At 44.1% G+C, this 22851-nt stretch overlaps 1 protein-coding gene across 2 annotated transcripts; it reads left to right on the top strand.

Moving 5' to 3' along the window:
* Positions 1 to 1073: 1073 nt before the first annotated feature.
* Positions 1074 to 22400, top strand: dcaf11 (ddb1 and cul4 associated factor 11). 2 transcript variants are annotated; one of them, XM_041879828.1, is made up of 15 exons: positions 1074 to 1267; positions 3598 to 3845; positions 4163 to 4290; positions 4567 to 4685; positions 4766 to 4830; positions 5004 to 5104; positions 5285 to 5431; positions 5809 to 5863; positions 6403 to 6471; positions 6576 to 6633; positions 6969 to 7154; positions 15530 to 15683; positions 20149 to 20301; positions 20709 to 20815; positions 21145 to 22400. In XM_041879828.1, exons 2-15 carry the CDS (start codon positions 3634 to 3636, stop codon positions 21214 to 21216), a joined length of 1626 nt encoding a protein of 541 aa, XP_041735762.1. In that variant the 5' UTR covers positions 1074 to 1267; positions 3598 to 3633; the 3' UTR covers positions 21217 to 22400. The 2 variants fall into 2 exon arrangements, with proteins under 2 accessions (XP_041735762.1, XP_041735764.1); XM_041879830.1 differs by having other exon boundaries at positions 3623 to 3845.
* Positions 22401 to 22851: the final 451 nt, after the last annotated feature.

The raw sequence follows: 22851 nt of genomic DNA on the forward strand, positions 1-22851 counted from the left end.
GTTTTTTCATTCTTTGGTTATTTGCACATGGTTTGAAACAAATCAATGCTAGGCATCACAGTAGGCTAGTTAAGGCAGCTAGGGGAAGTGCTAGCTAAAGTGCTACACCTTATGTCATCCTTATAATTTACATTTTAGTCATTTAGCAGACGCTCTTATCCAGAGCGACAGAGTGCATACATTTACACAGGAAGCGGCACAGGTCCTAATCCAGGCACCTGTCATCTCCCGTCTGGATTACTGCAACTCGCTGTTGGCTGGGCTCCCTGCCTGTGCCATCAAACCCCTACAACTCATCCAGAATGCCGCAGCCCGTCTGGTGTTCAACCTTCCCAAGTTCTCTCACGTCACCCCGCTCCTCCGCACACTCCACTGGCTTCCAGTTGAAGCACGCATCTGCTACAAGACCATGGTGCTTGCCTACGGAGCTGTGAGGGGAACGGCACCTCCGTACCTTCAGGCTCTGATCAGTCCCTACACCCAAACGAGGGCATTGCGTTCATCCACCTCTGGCCTGCTGGCTCCCCTACCTCTGCGGAAGCATAGTTCCCGCTCAGCCCAGTCAAAACTGTTCGCTGCTCTGGCACCCCAATGGTGGAACAAGCTCCCCTCACGACGCCAGGACAGCGGAGTCACTCACCACCTTCCGGAGACATTTGAAACCCCACCTCTTTAAGGAATACCTGGGATAGGATAAAGTAATCCTTCTACCCCCCAAAAAAAAAACATTGTAAAGTGGTTATCCCACTGGCTATAAGGTGAATGCACCAATTTGTAAGTCGCTCTGGATAAGAGCGTCTGCTAAATTACGTAAATGTAAATGATTTATTGTATTTTTAAAATACTTTTTCATATTATAATGTGTTGCTATCCCTGCGGTTTTATGGATGTCCTCATTTCAGAGTTTTCCTGTGGAGAATGCCATCCATGTCTAGAGTTTTGAAGGCATATGGTGAATTTTCAGAGGTCTACACATCCAAGTTTCAACATGTCTTGTCAACATGCACTGGCACAAGTTCACTGACTTGGTAGCTTGTTCTCGCGGGAGTAGGTCATGTGACACCAAAAGGGCAGGAGTTCTCGCGCTGGGTGCTCCAGTATTGTAAACCATAGAAAAAAAAATGAATTTCTATGTTGTAAACAACATGGCGCATCACGGACTAAGCAACTTCGGTCTGGTATTATCTTGAAAACATCGGCAGCGAAAACGGCGCATCATCCACAGATAACAACCGTTTTGTTAAACTGACTCGTGACAACATAATTGGCAAGTTATTTAGCTTAATATACCACCGGAGAGAACAGCACCAAATAACTGTCAAGCGCGTGTAACGCGTTATACTTAAAACAGTGTAGGTTTAGGCGAGGCTAGCTGGCTTAGCTAGCTAGCTAGCTAGTCAGAAAATTCATCCGATGGTTAGCTCGTTTTTTGTAACTAACGTTAGAGCAAGTAGCTTGATGATTTATGGCACTGCATTTTCTTAGCTAGCTAAGTATTTTGGTAGTAGTTGTATGTGTGTCAAGAAGACACGGTTAATCTCTTACACGTCAGGCAGCTCACCCATACACAGGTTAACATATTTATTTTAAAGTAACTATCCAGTGTTTCCATATTGCTATGAAGTATGACTTATAATTAATTACAACATCAGTGAAATAGTTTTCCTTCCAAAAAATGGTAATTAAAGCAGCTAAGTTATATGTAACTTTTTGGCGACACGACCAAATTCACATTGAAAAGCTATTTCACATCGGTTTAGATGGTACAATATTTCTCTATATAACTATTAGAATCTTAGTAACCAGCAAATGGCAGAGTGATTTCTGCATATTGCACCTTTAAGTATGTTAATAAGCAGCTTTTCTGTGTTCGAATGGTGTGAGTGTAACCCAACTACAGAATGGTGTGGTTTTATATGTCATGAAAAATATTTATGCAAGTAGACAGCTGATTTGGCAGTTCATTCTCCTCATGATGACATCATCCTCTATGAGGAATTAGCAAGCATCAGAGCCATATACACTGAGTGTCCAAAACATTAGGAACACCTTCCTAATATTGCGTTGCACCCCCTTTTGCCCACAGAACAGCCCCCACCCCATCCCCCTCTTTTACGCTGCTGCTACTCTGTTTATTATTTATGCATAGTCACTTTAACTCTACCCACATGTACATATTACCTCAATTACCTAGACTAGCCGGTGCCCCCGCACATTTACTCTGTACCGGTACCCCCTGTATATAGCCTCCCAACTGTTCTTTTATTTTACTGCTGCTCTTTAGTTATTTGCTTTTATTTTTTTACTTAACACTTTATTTTATTTTACTTTTTCTTTAAAAAACTGCATTGTTGGTTAAGGGCTTGTAAGTAAGCATTTCACTGTAATGTCTACACCTGTTGTATTCGGCGCATGTGGCAAATATCATTTGATTTGATTTGAATTCGTCGGGGCATGGACTCTACAAGGTGTCGAAAGCGTTCCACAGGGATGCTGGCCCATGTTGACTCCAATGCTTCCCACAGTTGTGTCAAGTTGGCTGGTGGACCATTCTTGATTCACACAGGAAACTGTTGTGTGAAAAACCCTTCAGCGTTGCAGTTCTTGACACAATCAAACCGTTCAAAGGCGCTTCAATCTTTTGTCTTGCCCATTCACCCTCTGAATGGCAAACATACACAATCCATGTTTCATTTGTCTCAAGGCTTAAAGCTGCAATATGTCACTTTTTGGCGACCCAAACAAATTCACAGAAATGTTTTATAGACCTGTCATTTTCTTTTTTTGTTATACTTTTTACCCCCTTTCCTCCCCAATTTCATGATATCCAATTGGTAGTTACAGTCTTGTTCCATCGCTGCAACTACCGTACGGACTCGGGAGAGGCGAAGGTCGAGAGCCATGCGTCCTCTGAAACACGACCCCACCAAGCCGTACTGCTTCTTGACAAGCTGCTCGCTTAACCCGGAAGCCAGCCGCACCAATGTGTCGAAGGAAACGCTGTACAGCTGGCGACCGAAGTCAGCCACAAGGAGTCGCTAAAGCGCGATGGGACAAGGACATCCCAGCCGGCCAAACCCTCCCCTAACCCGAATGACGCTGGGTCTCCCGGTCGCGGCCGGCTGCGACACTGCCCGGGATCGAACCCGGATCTGTAGTGACGCCTCAAGCACTGCGATGCAGTGCCTTAGACCGCTGCGCCACTCGGGAGGCCCAATCTGTCTTTCTCATTGGAAGCAAGTCTAAGAAGCGGTAGATCTGTTCTATGTATGCTATTTCTATGCTTCCCGTTCTTAAGTTTCGTTTTTGCGTCTTTTGTTTTTGTTTTTGTACACCAGCTTCAAACAGCTGAAAATACAATATTTTTGGTTATGGAAAATATATTTCACAGAGGTTTAGATGGTTCTATACACTACACTTGCTTGTTTTGTCACATAAACTGAAATTAATCGAACTATTAGAATTTTTGCAACTAGGCAATGGCGGAGTGATTTCTGCATAGTGGGGAAATATATATATATATATAAACACAGGAAATGATGTTTTTTACTGCACTGGGCCTTTACAGCATTTGTCATCATTATTCACTTCTCATAGACAACAACATTGACTTCCCTGGCAGGCTCTCGGTCTATGGGCTCTCAGTCTAGTTCTGGGATGTCCGGCGGTCGGGGCTCCAGCGGCAACCCTGACCAGTCTGAAGCGGAATCCAACCAGAGCAGCAGCAGCAATAACAGTAACAGCAGTAGAGGTCGCCGATCAGCTGAGGGACAGCAGGGTGACAGGCAGTCAACAGCAGAGGAGGACGTCGATTTAGCTCAAGTGCTGGCTTACTTATTGAGGAGGTAAGTTGAAGCTGAGACTGGGAGACAGTCTGACCATAGCCTGTACAGTAGCTAAAGAGTAGACCTAGCACTAAAGAAGTGCTCTTTGCTCCATGTAAAAAAAAAAAATACTCAACACAAACTCACATTACTGCTTCTCAGCAGAAGGGAAAACAAAACTTTTTCCATCATCATAGCGCTTATAAGGAAATTAGGCCAATGCAGAATGGAGTGCTTGCTCCTCTGGAGTTGTATTCTATGTGTAGCCTAGTCCTAATTCATGTCAATGAGCACAAGTGTTTCCCCATCCCTCTCCCCATCTTTGTGTGTACATGAAGGGGCCAGGTGAGGCTGGTCCATGGGAGTGGAGCAACAGGCCTGCAGCTCGTCCAGTCGTATTCGGACTCTGACGAGGACAGCGATGGGGCCTGGGAGGGGCGCCTAGGAGACCGTTACAACCCTCCCGGTAAACCAAGCTGGGTGTCATTGTTTGAGTGTGCACTAGTCACATTAATCCTACTTTTTATTTTGTGTGCAAGCAATGGAAGAAAAACAACCAAAAAACATAATGCTATTCCTTTTATCTGATATAGTGCTATTCATATAGATATTCCAATGCACTTGACGCCACAGTTACATTTAAAATGAAAAGTATTGGCATGTTTGTTTCACAAGTGTGTATACCTACTTGCATGCCCCAATGGTCTCTTGCTGACTGCTGCTGTGTCTTGTGTCTTGACAGTGGACTCCCAGCCAGACACTCAGGAGTTGGACCGGAGTGAAATCCGGACTCAGATCCTCCTGACCACAGCCTCATCTGACCTGAAAGGGAGGCAAAGCTTCACCCACATGCTGACAGAGGTGAGGGCAAGCATTGTCATGTTGGGTCTGCTGTGTTCCTCAGGTCTAGAGGGTGACTCTGATTTGTGTTATTCTTTTAGAGGGAACAAGGCCGGTGTCGAGGCTCCAGTTTTTCTCACGGAGAGTGCAGTCGCATTCGCTCACAGTGAGTATTACCAAAAAGCTGCACATCCACACGCTAAAACTAATTGCGTGAAAGGGGATGTCTTATGAATTGTTACACTTAAAAGTTCCAATGAATAAAGCCTTATTTATCAGACCATTGACCTGAATGTTGTTGCTGAAATCCCTTGGTGTTCCGTTTGCATTTCTCCTCAGTTTCCTGCCCAATCATGTGGCACACAAGGACACATACCAGCAGAAAGCATTCTGTGGTGTGTACAGTGACGATGGCAACATGTTCCTCTCTGCCTGCCAAGGTAAGGACGTGAACACAACCATTACAGTGGACTGGGAAAACGATTCAAATTCCTTTAGTTCTTAACCACATCGCTGTGTTTACATGTACATTTACAAAATGGATATTAAAACAATGTCAAATTTGTATTTGTAGTGACCACTGATTTCTAACACATGCATCCCTTCCCTGGCTTTCCTAGACCAGAACATCCGTTTGTATGACACAAGTAGGGGGCGCTTTAATCTGAAGCAGACTGTGAAGGCCAGGGACGTGGGCTGGAGCGTTCTGGACGTATGCTTCACCCCCGACTCCCACAACGTGCTCTACTCCAGCTGGTCTGATTACAGTAAGGCTAGGTCACCAGTGTGAAAATACCACCCACACTGGGGGGTGCTGATATTTCAGTCACCCTGACCTTACCACAGATGAAGGGATGTGTAGGATTATAACTTAATTTGAAGATAGGGAGGTGGGAGGACAGCGCTTCAACCAACATGAGACGAGGTGCAGTCGGTAATCACAGCTATGTCGATCTAAAGAAAGAAAGAAAAAAACTAAATTCTTGCTCATTTTGAAACAAATGATTTCTAAACATTAAAACTGATGTTTTTTGCCATCACGATCTTCACCAGAATATGTCTATTTTGGGCTTCTTGTCATGATGTCATTGGGGTGTATTGTTGTGTATTTTGTACTGATGTGTGCTTTCTTGTACCCCTCTAGTTCATGTCTGCAGTGTAGATGGAGACAGTGAAACCCACACCGCCCTGGACCTCAAGTTAGTGTTTCCCCTCATAGTACTTATAGCTTAACCAATCAGGTAATAAACCATTCTACCTGCAATCCTCTTCATTCACAAGGATGCATGACCTTGGAACTAGCCATCATCTCAACTGTCCATTGTTCATTTTGTGTGCCACTAATGGAGCAACAGGAACCATTTAAATTAGATTAGTTCATAATGTATTACATGGAAAGCTGAACGCCTCCATTTATGTGATTTTCCATTTACTTCCTGCTCTTTGGGCCAAATCCTAACTAAATGCCTTCTTTGTACCTTCAACTTTTACTTAAGTTATATGAATTCATGTCGAGGGGAGACTTGCACTAGCCTCGTGAGCCACCCTGATGAATGGTTCGCTGCATCAGGGCGGCTCGCAAGGCTACTTTTCCACTGAACTTTGAGTTACACGCATGTTTCTCTGAAGAGAGCAGCACCATTTTAGGCCTGTTATTTCCATGGGTTGTAGATGATGTTCCATAATTGGAGATGTCTCAGTGGGGGAGGCTGGTTAATGTTCTGTTCTTCCCTCTTAGCCCAGACGAGAGGAGGTTCTGTGTCTTCTCTCTGGCTGCCTCCACAGACGGAAAAGAGATCCTTGGAGGGTTAATGCACCCAATTTATTAATCCCAATTTTCAGATCAATTTAGGGCCGCGTTTAAAGCATACAGTACATCTCTCACTCTCCGTTTCTGTATTTTCTTCACAGAGCAAACGATGGCTGCCTCTACGTCTTTGATCGTGAACAGAATAAGAGAACCCTTAAGGTCTGTCTGTGTGTCTGTCTGTGTGTGTGTGTGTGTGTGTGTCTGCTTATGGACCATATTTGCTGTTGCTGTTGACATTGGCACTGCAAGTATTTAGTCACACCCTGGTCACCCTCTGTCTGCCCACCAAGCTTCACACCATCGCCTTGCTGACGATAGAGCCATCCCTCCTCTCTTGGAACCCCTCTGTGTATATCACAACCCACCTCACTGGGTTGACCTCTGCCATCTGTCCTCTCTCTCGCTCTCTCTCTGTCTTACACACACTCTCTCTCCCCCCCTCTTCCTTTCTTTCTTCCCCCCTCGCTCCTCTTCCCTCCTCCCCTTCTCCTCAGATTGATGCTCACGAGGACGACGTGAACGCGGTGGCGTTTGCTGACAGCTCGTCTCAGCTGCTGTTCTCGGGCAGCGACGACGCGCTCTGCAAGGTGTGGGACAGGCGGACGCTGCGGGAGGACAGACCCCAGCCCGTGGGCCAGCTGTCTGGACACAGAGACGGCATCACCTTCATACACAGCAAGGTAATAGAAAAAAACTCTACCTGTGTGTGTATGTGTCCAGCATTTGTAATCACCCTCATACACAGTAAGATACAATGTATGTAATCATCCATATCAATTCTATTCGAATACATACAGTGCCCACAGAAAGTATTCATACCCTTTGACTTATTCCACATTTTGTTGTGTTACAGCCTGAATTCAACATGGATTAAATATATTTTTCTCAGCAATCTACACACAATACCGCATAATGAGAAAGTGAAAACATGTTTTAGCAAATGTATTGAAAATGAAATACAGCAATATCTAATTTAAATAAGTATTCATACCCCTAAGTCAATACTTTGTTAAAGCACCTTTGGCGGCGATTACAGCTTTGAGTCGTCTTGGGTGTCTGTATCAGCTTTGCACATCTGGATTTGGGACTTCCACCCATTCTTCCTTTCAGATTTTCTCAAGCTCTGTTAAGTTAGATGGGGAGTGGCGGTGAACAGCAATCTTCAAGTCTTTGCCCAGATGTTCAATGGGATTCAAGTCTGGGTTTTGGCTGGGCCACTCAAGGGCTTTTACATTTTTGTTCTGAAGCCATTCCAGCGTTGGTTTGGCTGTATGCTTGGGGTCATTGTCCTGTTGGAATGTAAATCTTCGCCCGAGTCCAAGGTCATTTGCACTCTGAAGCAGGTACTCATCAAGGATTTGCCTGTATTTGGCTCCATTCATTGTTCCCTCTATCCTTACCAGTCACCCAGTCCCTGCTGCTGAAAAGCATCCCCATAGCATGATGCTGCCACCACCAGGCTTCACGGTTGGTATGGTGTTAGACGGGTGATGAGCTGTGCCTGGTTTTCTCCAGACATAGCGGTATGCGTTCAGGCCAAAGAGTAAAATTATTCTCATTAGACCACAGAATCTTTTGCCTTATGCTCTGTCTTTCATGTTCCTTTTTGCAAACTCCAGGCGTGCTGTCGTGCCTTTTTCTCAGGAGTGGCTTCTGTCTGGCCACTCTCCCATAAAGCCCAGATTGGTGACATGTTGTAGAGACTGTTGTCCTTCTGGCAGGTTCTCCCATCTCAGCCAAGGAACTCTGTAGTTCTGTCAGAGTGGTCATTGGGTTCTTGGTCACCTCCCTGACCAAGGTCGCTCTTGCCCGGTTGCAGAGTTTGGTCGGATGGCCAGTTCTAGGTAGTTCCATATTTTATCAATTTCCCAATGATTGAGACCACTGTGCTCTTGGAAACTTTCAACACTCTAGAAATAGTTGTATACCCTTCCCGAGATATAAGGGGATACCTAGTCAGTTGCACAACTGAATGCATTCAACCGAAATGTGTCTTCCGCATTTAACCCAACCCCTCTGAATTTTACATTTACATTTTAGTCATTTATCAGACGTTCTTATCCAGAGCGACTTACAGTAGTGAGTGCATACATTTTCATACTTTTTCTTTCGTACTGATCCCCCGTGGGAATCGAACCCACAACCTTTGCGTTGCAAGCGCCATCAACTGAGCCACACGGGACCAGATATATGCCTCATCAAAATTATATCTTGGTGATCTACGGACATTTCCTCGGACTTCATCATATCGTTTCTGCTTTGACATGCACTGTCAACCGTGGGACCTTATATATAGACAGGTGTTTCTTTCTAAATTTACATTTACATTTTCGTCATTTAGCAGACACTCTTATCCATAGCGACTTACAAATTGGTGCATTCACCTTATGATAGCCAGTGGGACAACCACTTTACAACATATATATACAGTGGGGGAAAAGGTATTTAGTCAGCCACCAATTGTGCAAGTTCTCCCACTTAAAAATATGAGAGAGGCCTGTAATTTTCATCATACAGTGAGGGAAAAAAGTATTTGATCCCCTGCTGATTTTGTATGTTTGCCCACTGACAAAGAAATGATCAGTCTATAATTTTAATGGTAGGTTTATTTGAACAGTGAGAGACAGAATAACAACAAACAAATCCAGAAAAACGCATGTCAAAAATGTTATAAATTGATTTGCATTTTAATGAGGGAAATAAGTATTTGACCCCTCTGCAAAACATGACTTAGTACTTGGTGGCAAAACCCTTGTTGGCAATCACAGAGGTCAGACGTTTCTTGTAGTTGGCCACCAGGTTTGCACACATCTCAGGAGGGATTTTGTCCCACTCCTCTTTGCAGATCTTCTCCAAGTCATTAAGGTTTCAAGGCTGACGTTTGGCAACTCAAACCTTCAGCTCCCTCCACAGATTTTCTATGGGATTAAGGTCTGGAGACTGGCTAGGCCACTCCAGGACCTTAATGTCCTTCTTCTTGAGCCACTCCTTTGTTGCCTTGGCCATGTGTTTTGGGTCAATGTCATGCTGGAATACCCATCCACGACCCATTTTCAATGCCCTGGCTGAGGGAAGGAGGTTCTCACCCAAGATTTGATGGTACATGGCCCCGTCCATCGTCCCTTTGATGCGGTGAAGTTGTCCTGTCCCCTTAGCAGAAAAACACCCCCAAAGCATAATGTTTCCACCTCCATGTTTGACGGTGGGGATGGTGTTCTTGGGGTCATAGGTAGCATTCCTCCTCCTCCAAACACGGCGAGTTGAGTTGATGCCAAAGAGCTCCATTTTGGTCTCATCTGACCACAACATTTTCACCCAGTTCTCCTCTAAATCATTCAGATGTTCATTGGCAAACTTCAGACGGGCATGTATATGTGCTTTCTTGAGCAGGGGGACCTTGCGTGCACTGCAGGATTTCAGTCCTTCACGGCGTAGTGTATTACCAATTGTTTTCTTGGTGACTATGGTCCCAGCTGCCTTGAGATCATTGACAAGATCCTCCCGTGTAGTTCTGGGCTGATTCCTCACCGTTCTCATGATCATTGCAACTCCATGTGGTGAGATCTTGCATGGAGCCTCAGGCCGAGGGAGATTGACAGTTCTTTTGTGTTTCTTCCATTTGCGAATAATCGCACCAACTGTTGTCACCTTCTCACCAAGCTGCTTGGCGATGGTCATGTAGCCCATTCCAGCCTTGCGTAGGTCTACAATCTTGTCCCTGACATCCTTGGAGAGCTCTTTGGTCTTGGCCATGGTGGAGAGTTTGGAATCTGATTGATTGATTGCTTCTGTGGACAGGTGTCTTTTATACAGGTAACAAACTGAGATTAGGAGCACTCCCTTTAAGAGTGTGCTCCTAATCTCAGCTCGTTACCTGTATAAAAGACACCTGGGAGCCAGAAATCTTTCTGATTGAGAGGGGGTCAAATACTTATTTCCCTCATTAAAATGCAAATCAATTTATAATAATAATAATAATAATAATATGCCATTTAGCAGACGCTTTTATCCAAAGCGATTTACAGTCATGCGTGCATACATTTTTTTTTGTTTATGGGTGGTCCCGGGGATCGAACCCACTACCTTGGCGTTACAAGCGCCGTGCTCTACCAGCTGAGCTACAGAGGACCTCATTTATAACATTTTTGACATGCGTTTTTCTGGATTGTTTTGTTGTTATTCTGTCTCTCACTGTTCAAATAAACCTACCATTAAAATCAAAGACTGATCATGACTTTGTCAGTGGGCAAACATACAAACTCAGCAGGGGATCAAATACTTTTTTCCCTCACTGTAGGTACACGTCAACTATGACAGACAAAATTAGATTTTTTTTCTCCAGAAAATCACATTGTAGGATTTTTAATGAATTTATTTGCAAATTATGGTGGAAAATAAGTATTTGGTCAATAACAAAAGTTTCTCAATACTTTGTTATATACCCTTTGTTGGCAATGACACAGGTCAAACGTTTTCTGTAAGTCTTAATCTGTTAATTATTTATGCATAGTCACTTTAACTCTACCCACATGTACATATTACCTCAACTACCTCAACTAGCCGGTGCCCCCGCACATTGACTCTGCAATGGTACCCCCCTGTATATATAGCCTCCCTACTGTCACTTTATTTTACTTCTGCTCTTTTTTTTTCTCAACACTTTTTTGTTGTTGTTTTATTACTTTTTTTGTTAAAAATAAATGCACTGTTGGTTAAGGGCTGTAAGTAAGCATTTCACTGTAATGTCTGCACCTGTTGTATTCGGCGCATGTGACCAATAAAATTTGATTTGATTCACAAGGTTTTCACACACTGTTGCTGGTATTTTGGCCCATTCCTCCATGCAGATCTCCTCTAGAGCAGTGATGTTTTGGGGCTGTCGCTGGGCAACACGGATTTTCAACTCCCTCCAAAGATTTTCTATGGGGTTGAGATCTGGAGACTGGCTAGGCCACTCCAGGACCTTGAAATGCTTCTTACGAAGCCACTCCTTCGTTGCCCGGGCGGTGTGTTTGGGATCATTGTCATGCTGAAAGACCCAGCCACGTTTCATCTTCAATGCCCTTGCTGATGGAAGGAGGTTTTCACTCAAAATCTCACGATACATGGCCCCATTCATTCTTTCCTTTACACGGATCAGTCGTCCTGGTCCCTTTTCAGAAAAACAGCCCCAAAGCATGATGTTTCCACCCCCATGCTTCACAGTAGGTATGGTGTTATTTGGATGCAACTCAGCATTCTTTGTCCTCCAAACACGACGAGTTGAGTTTTTACCAAAAAGTTATATTTTGGTTTCATCTGACCATATGACATTCTCCCAATCCTCTTCTGGATCATCCAAATGCACTCTAGCAAACTTCAGACGGGCCTGGACATGTACTGGCTTAAGCAGGGGGACACGTCTGGCACTGCAGGATTTGAGTCCCTGGCGGCGTAGTGTGTTACTGATGGTAGGCTTTGTTTACTTTGGTCCCAGCTCTCTGCAGGTCATTCACTAGGTCCCCCCATGTGGTTCTGGGATTTTTGCTCACCGTTCTTGTGATCATTTTGACCCCACGGGGTGAGATCTTGCGTGGAGCCCCAGATCAAGGGAGATTATCAGTGGTCTTGTATGTCTTCCATTTCCTAATAATTGCTCCCACAGTTGATTTCTTCAAACCAAGCTGCTTACCTATTGCAGATTCAGTCTTCCCAGCCTGGTGCAGGTCTACAATTTTGTTTCCGGTGTCCTTTGACAGCTCTTTGGTCTTGGCCATAGTGGAGTTTGGAGTGTGACTGTTTGAGGTTGTGGACAGGTGTCTTTTATACTGATAACAAGTTCAAACAGGTGCCATTAATACAGGTAACGAGTGGAGGACAGAGGAGCCTCTTAAAGAAGAAGTTACAGGTCTGTGAGAGCCAGAAATCTTGCTTGTTTGTAGGTGACCAAATACTGATTTTCCACCATAATTTGCAAATAAATTCATAAAAAATCCTACAATGTGATTTTCTGGATTTCTTTTCTCAATTTGTCTGTCATAGTTGACGTGTACCTATGATGAAAATTACAGGCCTCTCTCTACTTTTTAAGTGGGAGAACATGCACAATTGGTGGCTGACTAAATACTTTTTCTCCCCACTGTGTGTATATATATATATATATATATATATATATATATATATATATAACAAAAAAAAATTGGGAGGGGGAGGGTAGAAGGATTACTTTTATCCTATCCCAGGTATTCCTTAAAGAGGTGGGGTTTCAAGTGTCTCCGGAAGGTGGTTTGTGACTCCGCTGTCCTGGCGTCTTGAGGGAGCTTGTTCCACCATTGGGGTGCCAGAGCAGCGAACAGTTTTGACTGGGCTGAGCGGGAACTGTGCTTCCGCAGAGGTAGGGGGGCCAGCAGGCCAGAGGTGGATGAACGCAATGCCCTCGTTTGGGTGTAGGGACTGATCAGAGCCTGAAGGTACGGAGGTGCCGTTCCCCTCACAGCGCCGTAGGCAAGCACCATGGTCTTGTAGCAGATGCAAGCTTCAACTGGAAGCCAGTGGAGTGTGCGGAGGAGCGGGGTGACGTGAGACAACTTGGGAAGGTTGAACACCAGACGGGCTGTAGCGTTCTGGATGAGTTGTAGGGGTTTAATGGCACAGGCAGGGAGCCCAGCCAACAGCGAGTTGCTGTAATCCAGACGGGAGATGACAAGTGCCTGGATTAGGACCTGTGCCGCTTCCTGTGTAAGGTAGGGTCGTACTCTGCGAATGTTGTAGAGCATGAACCTACAGGATCGGGTCACCGCTTTGATGTTAGCGAAGAACGACAGGGTGTTGTCCAGGGTCACACCAAGGTTCTTTGCACTCTGGGAGGAGGACAGAACGGAGTTGTCAACCATGATGCCGAGATCATGGAGCGGGCAGTCCTTCCCCGGGAGGAAGAGCAGCTCTGTCTTGCTGAGGTTCAGCTTGTCCAAACAATTGAATTGTTCAAGTTGTAGTGACATCTCAAGGATGATCAAGGGAAATTGGATGCACCTCAGCTCAATTTGGAGTGTCATAGCAAAGGGGTGTGAATACTTATGTAAATTAGATGTTTCTGTACTTCATTTTCAATAAATGTGCAAACATTTCTAAAAACATGTTTTCACTTTGTTGTTATGGGGTATTGTGTGTACAGTCGTGGTCAAAAGTTTTGAGAATGACACAAGTATTGGTCTTCACAAAGTTTTCTGCTTCAGTGTTTTTAGATATTTTTGTCAGATGTTACTATGGTATACGGAAGTATAATTACAAGCATTCCATAAGTGTCAAAGGCTTTTATTGACAATTATATAACGTTTATGCAAAGAGTCAATATTTGCAGTGTTGACCCTTCTTTTTCAAGACCTCTGCAATCCACCCTGGCATGCTGTCAATTCACTTCTGGGCCACATCCTGACTGATGGCAGCCCATTATTGCATAATCAATGCTTGGAGTTTGTCAGAATTTGTGGGTTTTTGTTTGTCTACCCGCCTCTTGAGGATTGACCACAAGTTCTCAATGGGATTAAGGTCTGGGGAGTTTCCTGGCCATGGACCCAAAATGTTGATGTTTTGTTCCCCCGAGCCACTTAGTTATCACTTTTGCCTTATGGCAAGGCACTCCATCATGCTGGAAACAGCATTGTTCGTCACCAAACTGTTCTTGGATGGTTGGGAGAAGTTGCTCTCGGAGGATGTGTTGGTACCATTCTGTATTCATGGCTGTGTTCTTAGGCAAAATTGTGAGTGAGCCCACTCCCTTGGCTGAGAAGCAACCCCACACATGAATGGTCTCAGGATGCTTTACTGTTGGCATGACACAGGACTGATGGTAGCGCTCACCTTGTCTTCTCCGGACAAGCTTTTTTCCGGATGCCCCAAACAATCGGAAAGGGGATTCATCAGAGAAAATGACTTTACCCCAGTCCTCAGCAGTCCAATCCCTGTACCTTTTGCAGAATATCAGTCTGTCCCTGATGTTTTTCCTGGAGAGAAGTGGCTTCCTCGCTGCCCTTCTTGACACCAGGCCATCCTCCAAAATTATTTGCCTCACTGTGCGTGCAGATGCACTCACACCTGCCTGCTGCCATTCCTGAGCATGCTCTGCACTGGTGGTGCCCCGATCCCGCAAGTTAATCAAATTTAGGAGACGGTCCTGGCGCTTGCTGGACTTTCTTGGGCGCCCTGAAGCCTTCTTCACAACAATTGAACCTCTCTCCTTGAAGTTCTTGATGATCCAATAAATGGTTGATTTAGGTGCAATCTTACTAGCCGCAATATCCTTGCTTGTGAAGCCCTTTTTGTGCAAAGCAATGATGACAGCACGTGTTTCCTTGCAGCTAACCATGGTTAAGGGGAAGAACAGTGATTTCAAGCACCACCCTCCTTTTAAAGCTTCCAGTCTGATATTCTAACTCAATCAGCATGACCGAGTGATCTCCAGCCTTGTCCTCGTCAACACGCTCACCTGTGTTAACGAGAGAATCACTGACATGATGTCAGCTGGTCCTTTTGTGGCAGTGCTGAAATGCAGTGGAAATGTTTTTTTTGGGATTAAGTTCATTTTCATGGCCAAGAGGGACTTTGCAATTCATCTGATCACTCTTCATAACATTCTGGAGCAAATTGCCATCATAAAAACTGAGGCAGCAGACTTTGTGAAAATTTCATATTTGTGTCATTCTCAAAGCTTTTTCACGACTGTAGATGGGTGAAAAAAGTATAATATTGAATCGATTTTGGTCTCAGGCTGTAACACAACAACATATGGAATAAGTCAAGGGGTATGAATACTTTATGAAGGCACTGTACATTGTAAAATGTATTTTTTATACACTGTTTATACACATAACTGGACAGGTCAAAGCTATGCAGTGCTGTTTCACCAATCAGAAAGGGTTTCGATCAGTGAGTAAGGATGTATTATTAGTATTTTTACCCTCATGCTGTGATAACAACACCCTCTCTGTGTGTCCGTTGACTGCACAAATCACCCACAGGGACAACTATTTCTGTCAGGAAGAAAATCCATTATTAACCTGCCCTCTCCATCTTGCAGGGCGATGCACGTTATCTGATCAGTAACTCTAAGGACCAGTCCATCAAGCTGTGGGATGTGAGGAAGTTCTCCCCCAAGGAGGGCTTGGCGGCCTCGCGGCTGGCCGTTACCCAGCAGAACTGGGACTACCGCTGGCAGCAGGTGCCCCAGAGAGGTGAGAGGCCTGGGGTGGAAGAGGGTCAGGGTGTTTGGGGTAGGGGATTATGGACGTTTGAGGCAAAAAGGTTATTGTACAGTACTGGTTCCTCTTCTATCTTAGATTAGCAAGTGGGCCACTCCAACTCCACTCCAACTGCAATCTTCAATCATAACGTACTATGCAAGTATGCAGGATGATTAAATCGATCCAACCATTATTATAATATATTTTTTACTTTGTAACCCATTTCCTCCCCAATTTCGTGATATCCAATTGGTAGTTACAGTCTTGTCCCATCGCTGCAACTCCCGTACGGACTCGGGAGAGGCGAAGGTCGCGAGCCATGCGTCCTCCGAAACACGACCCTGCCAAGCCGCACTGCTTCTTGACACACTGCTCGCTTAACCCGAAAGCCAGCCGCACCAATGTGTCAAAGGAAACACTGTACAGCTGGTAACCGAAGCCAGCGTACATGCGCCCGGCCCGCCATAAGTAGTCGCTAGAGCGCGATGGGACAAGGACATCCCGGCCGGCCAAACCCTCCCCTAATCCGGACAGCGCTGGGCCAATTGTGCGCCGCCTCATGGGTCTCCCGGTCGGCTGCGACACAGCCTGGGATCGAACCCAGGTATGTAGTGATGCCTCAAGCACTGTGATGTAGTGCCTTAGACCGCTGTGCCACTCGGGAGGCCGATCCAACCATTATTGCAACATTTATTTGAAGATTTGTAGCAGTGGCTTTTGGGCTGGGTTTGGCAACCTGGCTCCCATCACTACTCTAGATTTAACATTTGCATTCAGAACATCTCATAATTGCTTTATCAAGTATTGATGACATGGGTCTACCTACAGTTAACACTGGGAATTGCTAGGGACCTCTCGATATGATATTATCACGATACTTAGGTGCCGATACGATATGTATTGCGATTCTATACGTATCATAATTCTATATGTTTTGCAATTCGATGTTCCAAACATATTGCTCATTATATGTCTGCTGCCGAGGGACAAGACAAAGCTATACAAAAAAGTTTTTTGGAGGTGAAAGTGCTCAAAACATGTTGGCTCACCATTTAAAGCTGAAATCCTTAATGATGAAACAGCCACGTCCATTTGTGATATTACAACAACAAAGAAGTTACTGCTAACAGCGAACACTGTTTTTCCCCCTCTGACATCATTGCACGCGTGATAGAAGAGCACAGTATGTACTGCAATTTATTTTACCATGCTGCGCAACGCTCCTCAGCTCGGCAACAAAAACAATGATGGTGGGGTGGCAAGTGGCGCTGTTTCCCCCTACTGCGGATTCCATCTTTAAAAATAAGATTGAGAACTAGCTATAGGACATAGAGATAGTTAGAGGCACTATTGAGGCCATCTCTATTTTGAAGTACCGTAGTCCATTTTCTTCTACTTCTATGAGTTGGTAAACAAACTGAAAGGGTGCACACGGCCATCTAGAGTGTGTTGTTTGAACCGGTATAAAGCCAAGGTTGGTGATTTACTGCCACCTGCAGTTATGGAATGTTTCCTCACGAGTATAATCCATTGGCTGATCCCTCCTGATGACCTGGATGGAATTATGTGATCCTTCCTTAACCCATAGGAAGTCCCACCCAGTTGACTGCTTGAAAATGGTGAAAGTCCTCAGTGGCGCTGCCCATGCTATAACAGGCTTTTGGGCACTAGAGTCCTCTATCTCTATGCTATACGGTGCTAAATACCAGCATTTTGGCACAGGTATATCCGAATAGCTAACGTTAACCAAGCAAAAATACGTTTAAAAAATATGCGCTATTTGGAGGCACAGTATCGATATAAAATGGCCAAAAATAATATCGCAATACTCTACTGTATTCATTTTCCCCCCATCCCTACCTACAGTCAATGTTCCCTCTAAGCTGTGCATGTGCGCGTGCGCAGTACATTTACATTTACGTCATTTAGCAGACGCTCTTATCCAGAGCGACTTACAGTTAGTGAGTACATACATATTTGTATTTATTTTTCATACTGGCCCCCCGCGGGAATCGAACCCACAACCCTGGCGTTGCAAACACCATGCTCTACCAACATCCCTGCCGGCCATTCCCTCCCCTACCCTGGACGACGCTGGGCCAATTGTGCGCCGCCCCATGAGTCTCCCGGTCACGGCCGGCTACGACAGAGCCTGGATTCGAACCAGGATCTCTAGTGGCACAGCTAGCACTGCGATGCAGTGCCTTAGACCACTGCGCCACTCAGTAGCCCCGAGACTGCCGCATAGAAATATCAGCCCACAGACAGAAGCACGAGATTGAACTTTACTCAACTTTCTAGAGCAGTAGTCACCAACTGGTCGATCTCCAAGGCATTCCTAGTCGATGGCTCAGATTACCGTGTCTGCCGTAACGTAGCAGACATAAAATAAAGCTACAGCAAAGTTGATATTTCAAAACATTTAAAACTATGACTAGAGAGAGACTGTCAACGAATACAGCAAAGAACTGCTGTTTTTATGCATGAGATCATGTTTAAGTTCTTACTCAACACTGTCAACACTTAAAAAAAAAAAACTTTTATAAGCCATAAAATGTGCATTCTTCCTATTTCCACTCAGCGCTAAAAAAAACACTGCAGCAGTAATGAATGAGTACAAAAGTGTATCTATAGGCTTGCGTTGTTATTATTAGCGGCTTGGGTCTTTTTTAATATCGAGGAATATTTATTTCACTTTCTCTGTTCATAGGAGTAACAACATGAATTTGTGCATGAGGCAGAAATAATGCAGTGCGACTCGAGTTTGGCCATCAGCTGGAAGACTGTGTCCCTTTTTGGTCAGTGTCAGTGGAGGAAAGGGAGAGCGGAGGGATGTTGAGAGGCGGACCCTCAGTCTGCTGCTCTCTCCCTCCGCTGAGACTGACCAATAAAAAGCAAATTATTTAAATGTATGCTCACTCAGCTGTGCCTCACAAGTAATACAACAACTGATCTATTACCGGTGTGATCATATAGCCTACCATAAATGTTTAAAAATCTTTTTAAAAAATGGCCCAAACAAAAATGCAGGGCAATTCAAGCAAAGCTAATATGCAGTGATAATGTGTTGGGCCTATAGCTTACTGCACAAACCTCATTGCTACAGTACTGTTTTTAATTGGTTTATGTTGCATAGGCTTACGTTTTTTATGTTATAAAACAATTCTGAGTGGTAGATCTTGGCTTATATTTTGACTCAAAGTGATCTTGACTCAGAAAAGGTTGGTGACCACTGTTCTAGAGTTTTCCCTGTTAACACTATCAACGTTTCCCTTAACTGTGGCAATTGTGATCGAATCAACGCAATATTAGCTACTTCCAATGCAACATACCGAAACAAAATGAACTATGCAAGAAATGTTGTTGTAGGCAGACCGCATCCGAGTAGGATTCTATTGCAATGACAGGCACTACTCAGCCCGTACTCAACACAGACTGGTGCGGCATAAACAATCAGAGCTGCAGTAGGCCTATATGCAAATAGACCATTGCCATATATGGATCTGTGCCATTTACGTTGAACTGGACTGTGTTTACAGCATGAGCGGTCACGAGTAGATGCGCTTGTTTTGAGATCAAAGTGAGAGCTGCATGTAGCCACGTGCACATTTTGTTCTTCTCCTTTGCTAGTTAGTGAGTTATTAGCCCAGTTATAGATAATTTGTAGTCAGCAATAGGGTAGTGATTGCTTCCTACAAGAGCACAAAACATGTACATTTCTCGACACCTTTGAAATGCGAGTCAGGTGAATTGCTTTTTTTTTTGTCTTAAAGGGGCAGTGTTGTATTTTGAGACAGGCTTGAATAAGCTAAGTAGCCAATAGGCAGAGGGTAGCATAATTTGTCTGATTCTCTTTAATAATGGTATGGGAATAATTATGCATTTTATTTTGTAAAGTGGTTTCTTGCATCAAACAACACATTTTCAGTCATCTCCTTGTCTGAAGGACAAGTGGATAAATAGTTTGTCAAGCCCTGCATGTTTTTTTTTTTTTTAAAGTCTCATGGAATGTAGGCCTACATTGAACACCACACATTGGCTGCTACTGTAGGCTGAATGATAGACCAGCTATTTCCATGTTAAAATGTTATGGGATGCATTTTCGCATTGTTTTTGATGGTAGTCCACTTTGGTAGGCCTACATTATGATCAAATAGCCACAGTAGCCTACATGGCCACTGTTAAAACAGTAATTTAAAGCTGGTACAGCATCAGTGATCACCGTAAACATGCGCTGGAAGTTGCACAGAATTTTCACAATGTTCAAGTTTTCGCTCAGCAGACCTGAAATTAGAGGGAACATTGCCTCTACAGTATCTTTGAGCATTCATCCTCTACTACACGTCCTATTGTAAATATTTAGCCATAAGGCAGCTGTATTTGACTGTGTAAATAGCAGGCAGTGTTGACTGACCTGTCGTTTGCCTGCTGTGCGTCTATCCGCCTGTCCTCCCAGCCCTGAAGAGACACAAGCTGACCGGCGATACCTCGGTGATGACCTACAGGGGTCACGGTGTTCTGCACACGCTCATACGCTGTCGTTTCTCGCCGGAGTTCACCACCGGACAGAGGTTCATCTACACCGGCTGCTCCACTGGGAAGATCATCGGTGAGTCACTACATTTACATTTTACATTTTAGTCATTTAGCAGACGCTCTTATCCAGAGCGACTTACATTAGCAATTAGGGTTAAGTGCCTTGCTTAAGGGCACATCGACAGATTTTTCACCTAGTCGGCTCAGGGATTAGAACCAGTGACCTTTCGGTTACTGGCACAACGCTCTTACCCACTAAGCTACCTGCCGCCCCACTATGCCTGGGTGTGGATGTGTGTGTGCGTGCATTGCGTGTGTGTGTTGAAGAGAGAAATATAGTTGGATTCTGTTTGTTTGTGTAAAATGTAAAGTGTGTACATATCTGTGTGGGAGAGAGAAATATTGTGTGTGTTTGTCAACACGTGTGCTAGAGGGAGTCAAAAGCATTGTAGAGGGGTCTAACGGACTGTGTGTGTCCAGTCTATGACGTGCTGACGGGCAGCGTGGTGACCAGACTCTCTGACCATGATGCGTGTGTGAGGGACGTCAGCTGGCATCCCTACCAGGACAACATCATCAGCAGCTCGGTAAGTCTCTCTAGCTGGCTCTGCTCCACAGCACTGAGGGGTTGGCGTCAATTCCAATTCATTTAAATGTATATGAATAAATTGAAAAGTCTACATAGACCATTCAGAATACCTATCTCATTAAATCAATGTGCTTGTAAGTTCTCTTATCTTTCCTGTCATTTAACATACTGTTCCTTTTCCTCCCTCTTTCCCACTTCCCTCTCTTTTTTTCTATTTCTCTCATACTATATCTCTTTCTTTTTCTTTATTTCTCTCATACTATATCTCTTTCTTTTTCTCTATTTCTCTCATACTATATCTCTTTCTTTTTTTCAAATCCTTCACAGTGGGACGGAGCAGTGCGTGTTTGGGAGCACAGGCAGACCCACCCGCTGGATGAGGAGAGGGACAGGGACTGAAAAAAGGACGGGAAGTGATGATGTCATAGGTGTGGGACAGCCTGACTGTGTCAGTCAGTGACATCACTCTCAGGAGAGGTGGAACCACAACAGAGGGAGAGAGGGAAAGAACAAGCTCACAGAGCAAACCGTGAAATCTCATTGATTCAATGCTGGAAAACAATAATTATAGTGTGATTGTGAAGTGTTAATCTCCCAATTCTACCTTCTTACTTCTCTGTGTTCGTGCAGAAGCCATTATTACCCCCCCTTTATTCGCCAATCTGCAGAGAACGGCAAAGTTTTAGCGAGACAGTTGAGGCATTGTCTTCTGACAGGTGGCGTTACTCCTACAGAGCACTAGTCCCTCCACCGACAGTGCAGACAGAACCACGCTATCTGACTTTAAGACAATGACAGTTAAGGAGAGTTGATGTCTCTTCTCATGCACCTAAGTATAGGCTAAAGAAGGCTAAAGCCTTTTCTAAGTTGAGCTGGAGTCTTTTATGCAGGACCTATTAAAGCTCAACGCTAACTAAACGCTTGCTCTGAGAGCCCCCATCAAGCCTCTTAACCACAGTATGTTTTTGTTGCTTTGAGTAAAAAGCATCACCCAAATAATGTATGCTGTATGTAGAAGAAAACAATGTTATAAATTACAGGCGAATTGTGAACGGCCACAAAGACTTATGATGATAATTCTGTATAAGATATAATACTTTAATGGTATTAATGTCACGGGGTAAGAATAACTTATTTTGTAGTCCAATGTAAACAATTCCAATTCAAATATTTGAATTTGTGAATAATGTGTGTTGGGGTTTAAGACGGGGTGTGGTTTGGGGGAGGGTGTGTGTGTACGCGTGTGGATACCCACTGGACAAAAACTGGTTTCCATGTAATAAAAAATAAAACAATTTATGTGATGTTGAATCAACATGGAAAACTGATTTGGATTTACAAAAAGTCATCAACGTAAGGGAATTTCATGTTTTTTTCACAACTTTTAACCTAAATCCAATGATGAAATGCTTTGTTGATTTCACGTTAGCTGACGACTCAACCAAATGTAAATCAAAACTAGACATTAAAATGACGTCTGCCCAGTGGGTACACACATATTAATGTGTGTGTGTTTATATCGATGTTCGTGTTCCAATCTCTAAATTGTTTTACAATATCAATAAAACATTTATTTGAATGTATTCACCGGAGTTATTTTGTAAAAGTACATAAAACCTGCCAAATACAGTCATCAGAGATAAGATGAAGGAAATTGCCAGATTGCTATCAGGAAAGGTTATCCGATAGCTCAACTGGAATTGTTACTACTTTAGCCACCTGTCTTTGCAGTAATTTGCTTTACAGATGGGTTTTCACCAAAGTCGCTGCTTGAGCAATAGGAAGGAAGAGGGGAAAAAATTTAACACAATCAACAGCTTTAAATTAGTGGATAGCCCCCCCCCCCCAGCTAACAGACAATTAGCTGCCATAGAGCCACAACATAGTTCCAGGGGGGGGTATTGTAACGGCAGGAATGTTGTTAGTACTCTAATATTAGTCAGATTTCTTGGCACCCTCAGAGAACGAGAGAGGAGAACGAGTGAACAAATAACACAAATAGAGGATGGGAGCTGTCGGTCTGGGGACTGGCCT

Source organism: Coregonus clupeaformis, chromosome 7 (assembly GCF_020615455.1).
Source record: "Coregonus clupeaformis isolate EN_2021a chromosome 7, ASM2061545v1, whole genome shotgun sequence".
NCBI classification, from domain to species: domain Eukaryota; kingdom Metazoa; phylum Chordata; class Actinopteri; order Salmoniformes; family Salmonidae; genus Coregonus; species Coregonus clupeaformis.

Coding starts and splice junctions, on each gene's coding strand:
- dcaf11 (XM_041879828.1), top strand. CDS start 3,634: ATGGGCTCTCAGTCTAGTTCTGGGATGTCCGGCGGTCGGGGCTCCAGC. Junction 7,155..15,529: donor TCACCTTCATACACAGCAAG/GTAATAGAAAAA, acceptor TCCATCTTGCAG/GGCGATGCACGTTATCTGAT. Junction 15,684..20,148: donor GCAGCAGGTGCCCCAGAGAG/GTGAGAGGCCTG, acceptor CTGTCCTCCCAG/CCCTGAAGAGACACAAGCTG.